Below are 10,000 nucleotides of genomic sequence, written 5' to 3'. Positions count from 1 at the left end.
TGCCTCTTGCTCTCTCGCCGCCACCGCCACCTCGAGTGCCACACAAGGAGCCTCTCCCCTGGCACTGTCGACCGCCGAGTGCCACGTCTCGCACCTGCCTTTGCCTTGCCTGAGAATCCCACTATCGGGCGAGGTCGGGACTTCACAGCTGATAAGAAATAACGTATAAAAGACTGGTAACCTGGTATGCCTATGATGTATTGGTCCACTGGAAATGTTACATGTATTTCATTATCAATGGCTGGGAAATGAGGGAAACAGATGGCACGGCGGCCATGCTGTCAGATCGTAAATCTAAAAAAAAAGAAATGTATATATATGCAAATATTCTGACTAGAAACGCCGATCCATTATGAAAAATGGAAATTAAATGCCTTTCTAATCATGAATGTGCAACATTGTAAATGCTTATATGAGAGGATTTATTTATAACAAAACTCAACAACAACATATACACACGTAAAGTACATGTATACATACATACATACATATATGATATATATAAACATATATCATATACATATATATATATATATATATATATATATATATATATATATATATATATATATATATATATATATATATATATATATATATATATATATATATATATATATATATATATATATATACTATATATAAATATATATATACTATATATATAAATATATATATATGCTATATATATATATATATATATATACTATATATATATATATAATATATATATATATATATATATATAGTATATATATATATATATATATATATACACTATATATATAATATATATATATATATATATACACTATATATATATATATAATATATATATATATATATATATATATATATATATATAATATATATATATATATATATATATATATATATATACTATATATATATATATATATATATATATATAATATATATATATATATATATATATATATATATATATATATATATATATAAATTCATATATGTATATATCTGTATACATAAATGTAAACACGCATGTATGTAAATATTTGTAGACAATATATACCGGTAATGAATATTAATGTACACGTCAACACATATCTATAGACGCCCAAAATACTTAAATTGTAACCACATATTTAGAACACTGTATTTCTCAAGTCAGAGTACAACTCCAGAGGCACAAACTCATATTATACAACAATGAAAACAGAAAAGGTACAAAGATCACGTCAGTTTTAGACATGCGATAGATGTTTTTATATCATATAATTGTTTTTTTTTAGTCAAACAGGTGAAAGTACACAAACATTCCTACCAACATTGTTAACCAGTAGACAAAAATTTCATAATGCAACAATTAAAAAAATGAGCAATATGCAGCTTTATGCAAATATGCAACTTTGCTATATAAACTCTTCAAAATATGCTTATAACAATAAGTAGTGTTTTTTTTTAGTGTATTGAAATGTCTGTATTAAAATCCTAAAAATAGTCTACCCTCTACATGATCACAATACAATCAGCATGCTATATTTTTTGTTTTGTTAAGGGGATGTATTTAATTATCTAGTATTTTTTTTTATATAGACTACTCGGTAGGGCTACGTATTGAAATGTGTTTCTACTCAACATCAATATCAACAAACCTCGGGAGTGCATTTTTTTTCTTCTAAATAGGCCTAAGGCATGAGTCTGTGGCTACGAATGAGAAAACCAATCCTGCTTTGGGGTGAGTCTTTGTGTTTTTAAAAGGTTAGATATAGCAGTGCTACTATTATTTTTTAAGGATATTTTTTTTTTATTACATTTTCTTCTTCTTCTTCTTCTCAACATAACCTTATAGAAACACTATACCAAGGCAAGAAATTCCTGATGACGTCTTACCCGACGGATTCTTGTGGCGAACGGGAAATATTATTATTTTTCCTTTTATGAGCTTTTTATTTCTTATCGTTTTTTCCCGCTTCATTGTTTACGAAACAGAGGAGTCCGGCTCGAGACATAGAAAACGGACAAGAAAACGGGAAACTGATAAAATCACACGTACATACATTATCCACGATCTTCCACGTACAGCTGGCAGTTCCACGCACATTGAACGCTCATCAACTGCCCCTAAAAGCACAGAACAAACACCAGATGAACCCCAAACGACCCAATTTTGAAACAGAACCGCTCGTTCGTTCGTGACAAGAACCCGCCCGCAACATCGTGCATAGAAAACGAGTGACCCGCCGTGGACGGTGAGATTTGAACGCCTGACGTGTTCACATGTGGCGGGTCACCTTATCGTTAGATGGCGTTTAAGAAGGGAGTTTGATTAAAGCACACACATACACGCGGACACGAGAGAATAGAGGAAAAGGGGAAATGAAAGAAAAAAGAGAGGGGGGAAACAGCAATCAGGGTGATCATTTTTAACTCGTGTCTCTTATATATCGCGTGGGATATATGTGTGTGTGTGTGTGTGTGTAAGGAGGGGAAGGTGGTAATCTTAATTCGATTTAAATTTCGTTCATAGCAAGCAAGCTCAGTTGTTGCTAGTTATTTTTGAGATTATTTTACTCTCGAATCATACCGTATTGGTTGGTTGAAGAAATGATAACCAAAGAAAGAAAGAAAGAAAGAAAGAGAATTGAAATACTTATTCGTTTAAGGATCTTTATACTACCTTACGAGTGCTTTTATTAATGCTTACATCTCTACTTCAGCAAAGATTCGAAAGGTACCGTAATTTATCACTCCACTGCCTCTTCGTTGTCTAGACTTGTGTTTACGAGTTGACGCCCACCCGCCCACCCACCACGCCCTCACCTCCATGGCCTTGTGATTCTCAAATGAACTGTACAAACGACTGATCTAGACATTGAACGTGTACGAAATTTTCCTACAGATCGAGTCTCTATTTGGGTGTTTCTGGTTGACGGTGAGCGCTGCCGGGCTTCGGGAGCACTTCGCGGTCTGCGGGAGGAGGCACAGGGAAGCGGACTCTTAAGAGGACTCCTAAGTCTCCTCACACGCCGAGGGGGACGTCCTGAGGGAGGTCCTTCGGGAGGGAAACAAACATATCCTTCGAGCTTGGTGAGTGTGTCTTCTGGGGTGTCTTGTGGGGATCGTGGCATCCGCTTGGAACGAGGTCATCGTGGGTCGTAGACATGACCTTCGTCACACTTGCTTCTTAATGTCATTTCGTTAAGAATATCTTGTGGATTTTTTTCCCTTTTTCTTAAGACCTCTCCGTCCTCGTGTTATTTTCATTGTTATCCTTATTTTCATTACTTGATATTAAGGAAGTTACGTATCAGGAAGGAGCCTAATGCACATATAAATCTATCTCTCCATAAATCGATCGATCCATAACCCTCCTCATTTCCTGGATTAAATTAATGTCTCTCCACTTTCTCTCTCCACTTTTTTTTATCGAGCTTCTTGCCAGGAAATATCCACTGACTCCGGGAGAGATCTTTCTGACACTAATTTTATTACATGAATTAGGAACTTGGGCTGGAAAGAGTCTGATGTGTTTTCGTCATTAGGAAACGCAGCCAAGCTCTCTCAGGGAAACGTAGCTTGGAGTTCTTTCGGTTTAAAAGAGAAAAAGGATAGATAGTTTAATTCTTTTTTTATAGGCGTTTTGTTATTCATTTTGTAATTCCTTTTTTTCGTTTCTCCTCCTTTGTTCGTCTCTTTCTCTTCGTATCAAATCTGGCTGTAACCGACGTGATCCTTTTGAGGATCATATCTGAATTCCTCCGCCTTTATTCCTTATGTGATTCTCCCTTGCCTCACTTCCTGGAGGGGGAACTAGTTAATAACTTCGGTGCTGAAGAGCCTTAAGGTAATCGCCACGGAAAAGGGGGAAAAGTTGACTCAGATTCGGCGTAACTTTTTGACTTCCGCCTTCCCTCGTTTTCTCCCCTCCCGTCAGTCATGCTCTTGGGGATTTCTGGCTTAGAAGTCATGTACGTACATAAGTGTATGCATGTATATATGTACACATTCTTATCTACCTATATATATATATATATATATATATATATATATATATATATATATATATATATATATATATATATATATATATATATATGTGTGTGTGTGTGTGTATATATATATATATATATATATATATATATATATATATATATATATATATATATATATATATATATATATATATATATATATATATATATATATATATATATATATATATATATATATATATATATATATATATATATGTATATATATGTATATATATGTATGTATATACATATATATACATACACTCACGCACACACACACTTACATATGTATATATATATATATACGCACATATATGTATGTATATGTGTATGTATGTGTCCTCAGATCAGTGTATGAAATTCCGACAGTTATATTTTACTCAGTATGTAGATATAACAAAGTTTTTCATTGTATTTTTCATTTCATATCTCTTTGAGTAATTCATTAACATATTTGATTCCGATTAACAATTATGAAATGGTTCAAACATCATGTCTTCTAGTGAAAAACAATTTCTCCTCATTTTGCACACGAAATTCAGTATTTTTCCTTTCCAGAAAATAAAGTTTGGAATTGTTTGCACAGACAACTTAAACTTTTATGCTTAAAATCATCCAACATTTACCTTCATTCTGAGCTATTTTCTAATGGGCCTTGCAGAAATAACTCTTACTAAAATAAATTACGATAAATGATACATATATCTATATTTCATCCACAGTGCATATGGCACAAATGGAGACACATCAGTCAATAATGTATATATAGATTAATGATATTCATACAATGAACAAATCTATGATTGAACTTTCTCCAGCGAGGCGTAAGTGTTAGTGTATGGACGCTGATTCTGTGATTCAAAACATTCATTTCCCTTTGCAACAATTGTGAGATTTGGGTAAATGAAATGTGGCGTGTATAGTCCGTAGACTTATGTCGCACTTGGTCTGGATTTTCTGGTTTCGGATATCAAAGGATTTTTCACTTTTTCATCTTTTCCTTCGTGTTTCTCATTTGTGTTTTCGACAAAAAGAGAAGAAAAGAGTACAAAAAGTAAGACATGAATGTGAAGAATATAATAAAGTAAAGGTTCATAATTGTATACCTTTTTCCTTTTTTTTCAAATGCACTTTTTCAAGTTGAAACTAAAAATATTAATCATAATACATACTCTAAACACACTTTAATCATTCATATATCATCCTTATATCTTTCTTATCTATATCAAGAACTAAGAAACATTTGGTATTTTCCCAATTTCTCCGCGAAGTCAAAATTCGTTTCGTTATGTTGTTCACTTGGTTTACAACGACCTCGGTCAGCTGAGCGGCTAGACGACTCGGAAGACTCACGTAAATATTTCTTCTCCTCTTCTGCCTAGTTCCCTTTTTATCTTCTTCTTCTTGTCTTGTCTTCTTCGCTTGCTTTTGTTTTGATTCTCTGAGAAATTTCCATTCTTCTTCTTTTTTTTTTACTTGAATGTATTTCCTGCATGCGGTTTCTGCTTTCCGTCCAGCTCTTTGAAATGTGTTTTCTCTTGTCCTCCCTTTATCATTCTTTTACTCGACTTTCCCTTTATGTATACCTTTCGTTTCTCGCCCTCCTCCTAATCCCTCTTCTATATTCTCAAAGCCTCGCTTCTTCCATTTCATTTTCGTTTCAAACCAATTCTTCGTCCTTTTATCTTCCCTTTCCATTTCCCTTTCCGCTCCCGCATATCCTCATATCCTCTCTTACCAACCAACTCCTCCATCTCTCTCTTCCTTCCTTCCTTCCTCCTTCTCTCCCTATCCCTTCCTCTCCCTCTCTTGCTCTCACTTCCCACCTCCCTCTCTCTCTTTCTCCTCCTCCCTTTCCCTTTCTCTCACTTCCCACCTCCCTCTCTCTCTTTCTCCTCCCCCCTTTCCCTTTCTCTCACTTCCCACCTCCCTCTCTCTCTCTTTCTCCTCCTCCCTTTTCTCCCATCCATCCATCTTCACTACTTCTTCTTCCTCGCTCTTCTGGAGACGTTGTTGTGGTTGATCTCCGGGGGCTGCGAGTGTGATCTGGACCGGAGAGATGCTGCAGCAGAAGTCCTTGACAGGGCGTCCCGGTCGGGGGTGTAAGCTCGCCGCATCATCCCGCCTCTCATGGATCGTCCGGTTAGGGATTCCCGGTACACCAGCGGGTTCAGCATCTCTCTGTTAGGGAGGAAACCGGGAGAGTTAGTGAAGTATGAGAAGAGGAGGAGAAATGTGAGTGAAAAACCGGGACGAACTGATTTAGTAAAGTAGGAAGTGAGGAGGAAAATGTGTGAAAAACCGGGAGGAACTGAGTTAGTAAAGTATGAGAAGAGGAGGAGAAATGTGAGTGAAAAACCGGGAGAAACTGATTTAGTAAAGTAGGAAGTGAGGAGGAAAATGTGAGTGAAATACTGGGACGAACTGATTTAGGAAAGTAAGAGAAGAGGAGGAGATGTATGGATGAAAAACCGTGAGGAAATGATATAGTGAAGTAGGAGGTGAGGAAGAAATATGAGGATGAAAAACCGGGAGAAACTGATTTAGTAAAGTATGAGAAGAGGAGGAGAAATGTGAGTGAAAAACCGGGACGAACTGATTTAGTGAAGTAAGAGAAGAGGAGGAGAAATATGGATGAAAAACCGTGAGGAAATAATATTGTGAAGTAGGAGGTAAGGAAGAAAATATGGTTGAAAAACCGGAGGAAATGATATAGTAAGGAAGGAAGTGAGGAGGAGAAATGTGTGAGGAAAACCGGGAGGAAATGATATAGTAGAATAAGAAATGAGGAGGACAAATATGTAAGGAAAACCAAGGAAAAATAATAGTAAAGTTTGTAGAAAAACGAAGAAAAGAAATAGGGGCAAAAAAAACGGGAAGAACTGATATAGGAAGGTTCGTAGGAGATGAAGAGGAGAGAAATAGGAGATAAACAGGGGTAACCTGATAAAGTAAAGTGCCTGGAAGTGAGGAAGAGAAATAGGAGCGAAAACAAAAACAAAAAAAACAGAAGGAACTGATATAGCAAATATTGACGATGCAAGGTGGTGGTGAGGATGGTATATTTTGAGGAAGACTAAGAGAGGAAACAAAAAGAAGGAGGGTAGAAAGAGGAGACAGGAAGAGGAGGACGTTCAGTCGTGCGATATGAGGAAAAGAAAGGGAGGATGAGGGGGTGAAGGAGAAAGAGAGATAGAGAGAGAGAGAGAGAGAGAGAGAGAGAGAGAGAGAGAGAGAGAGAGAGAGAGAGAGAGAGAGAGAGAGAGAGAGAGAGAGAGAGAGAGAGAGAGAGAGAGAGAACGGTGAGAGAGATGGAGAGAGAGAGAGAGAGAGATAGATAGATATAGATATATAGAGATAGAGATAGATAGATAGATAGATAGATAGATAGATAGATAGATAGATAGATAGATAGATAGATAGAGAGAGAGAGAGAGAGAGAAACGGGTGAGAAAGATGGAGAAAGGGAGAGAAAGATTGAAGAAAGGGAATTGTTGAGATTGAGGATGGGAGATAAGGAAGAGGAAGAGTCGGGAAGGATAAGAAAAGGAAGAAGGAATAGGATGAAGTATAAGAGTTAGTATAGCAATTTGAGAAGAGAGAAGAAGAAACGGGGGGGGGGGTAGAAGTGCAAATCGAGGAAGAGAAAGATGGAGAGAAAGAGAGAAAGAGATAGATAGATAAAGAGATAGATAAATAGATGATAGACAGATAGATAGATAGATAGATAGACAAATAAATAGATAGATAGAGAGATAGATAGGTAGATAGATAGATAGATAGATGATAGAGAGACATATAGATAGATAGATAGATAGATAGAGAGATAGAGAGAGTTAGAATAAGGCGAGGGTGAATAGATCGAAGGATAAGGAGGAGCGGAAGAAGAGATAAGAAGAAGGGAGAGTTTATTCGTGCGATTCGAAGAAGAAAAAGAGAAGAGAAGAAGGGGAGAATCGGAAACAAAGATCGTGGAATTGGAAAGAAGACATAAGAAGGGAGAGAGAGAGAGAAAAAAAGACAAACACGTTAAAAAGAAACGGTGATGATTTGAGAAGAAGAAAGTGGAAGCAAGTAGGTGGGAAAGAATAGATAAAAGAGAAGAAAGAGGACAGAAGAGGAAGAATTTGATAATGTAGGAGAAAGAGGAATGGAGAATAAGGGATGGGTAGGAAGATGGAACGATTTAAGAGAGAGGAAGAAAGAACGAGAGATAAAGAGGAGGATGAAATGGGGTAGAGGAAGGAAAGGAAAATGAGGGAGAGAAAAGGGAGAGAAGTAATAAAAGGTAATGGATAGATTCACCGGAGAGAAGGGAGTAAATGTATAAGAATAATAAAAGTAAGAATAAAAGATGGACACCGTATGAAAACGATAATACTTGTAAATGTTTGAACCGAAAAGAAAAGGCTTAATAACGAAGACATTTAAAGAAAATGAAAAGACAAGAAAATGTAAAGAAGAAAAACAAGAATCATAGAAAACAAGATAAAAATCAACGAGAAAATGAGAGAGAGAGAAAGAGAGAGAGAGAGAGAGAGAGAGAGAGAGAGAGAGAGAGAGAGAGAGAGAGATAGAGAGAGAGAGAGAAAGAGAGAGAGAGAGAAAGAGAGAGAGAGAAAGCGAGAGATTGATAGATAGATAGAGAGAGAGAGAGAGAAAGAGAGAGAATGACCACAGAAATCAAGTGAAAAAAAAAATCTATAAAATCAAGGAATAGAGAAAATGCGAAGGAAAATCCTAAGAAAAGAACATGGTAAAAGGGGGAAATGGGAACAAGAATAGAAATATGAGCCAAGGGGAAAAAAGTGACGTCACCCGAGCAGGAAAAGGGGAAATGAAGTCCATAAAGAGGAAGAGAATGATGTTATGGAATGGGCCAAGTAAAAAAAAAAAAAAAAAAAAAAAAAAAAAAAAGTAATTTCGTCCTCAGATTGAACTTTTAAAATCTCATCTTGAAATATAAATGCGTTGGGTTTTTATTTCAAAATCTATGTGATCTAAATTCCTGTTTGTTCTAGCATTACAAAATCTAACTTTTAATTTGCTATTCAGTAGCGGATATATCTTGCAAATAGTAATTACTATCATGATATTATTATCATTAATGTAATTATTGCGTAATTATTTATTTGTATTTATTGTATTTAATATTACAAACACATTGATGGAAAATAATTTATCTTATTCTACTCTTATCACACATAAATATTTGTTACTAAAATAGCTAAAGAATTTGTGGCGTTGTAGATCAGTTTCCAACACAACATTGTTATGCTAAAATGCTTTTTATTATTCATAGCAAAGAATATATCTTCTTCGTATCTTGCACAACAGATATAAAGGATGTTGTGTTTTAACAAATGGTTTCTAAAAATTCTTGAAGTATTCGGGTGCTAAACCAAATAGATATTTGTGTTGTCTATTAGTATCTTATTAGCAAATCCTTATTTATAGTCATTTCAATAAGATATATATTGCTACTTCCGGCTACATTCCTTTGTTTTCTATTTCTTTGTTCTATTTTTCATTTGGGTGTTATAATCCCATGAATTATCCTTGTAAGTACAACTTCATATATTATCAAATTTATGATTATTACAGGTTAGATTGTATACTCATTGTGGTTAATTGAATTTCTTGAGAAACTAAGATTTTTTTTTTTATTTGCTAATAGATAGACTAATAGATTACAGTCAGCGGTTTCTCTTGCGTTCTCTTGCTCTGTCTGGCTCTTGCTCTTTCTCTTTTTTTCTATTTCCTTCTCTTCTACTTCCTTTCTGTATCTTCCCCTGTCTGTCTGTCTGGCTGTCTGTCTCTCTCTCTCTTCCTCTATCTATCTATCTATCTCTCTGTCCCTCCTCTCCCCTCCTCTCTCTCTCTCGCTCTCTCTCTCTCTTTCTCTCTTCCTCTCCCCCTCTCTCTCTCCCATTCTATTCCTCTCTCCTCCTTTCTCTCGCTCTTTGTTTCTCTATCTTTCT

At 35.5% G+C, this 10,000-nt stretch overlaps 1 protein-coding gene across 1 annotated transcript in view; it reads right to left on the bottom strand.

Annotated features, from left to right (window-relative positions):
- Nucleotides 1-5,474: 5,474 nt before the first annotated feature.
- The window catches only part of LOC138862930 (uncharacterized), a 23,103-nt gene continuing 18,577 nt past the window's right edge, over nucleotides 5,475-10,000 (bottom strand). The window contains exon 3 of the mRNA XM_070126134.1: nucleotides 5,475-6,200. Within this exon, the coding sequence (XP_069982235.1) occupies nucleotides 5,999-6,200 (202 nt within the window). The 3' untranslated portion in view covers nucleotides 5,475-5,998. The remainder of the gene's footprint in view (nucleotides 6,201-10,000) is intronic.

Source organism: Penaeus vannamei, chromosome 10 (assembly GCF_042767895.1).
Source record: "Penaeus vannamei isolate JL-2024 chromosome 10, ASM4276789v1, whole genome shotgun sequence".
NCBI classification, from domain to species: domain Eukaryota; kingdom Metazoa; phylum Arthropoda; class Malacostraca; order Decapoda; family Penaeidae; genus Penaeus; species Penaeus vannamei.
This window is presented reverse-complemented; position numbering and strand designations above follow the sequence as displayed.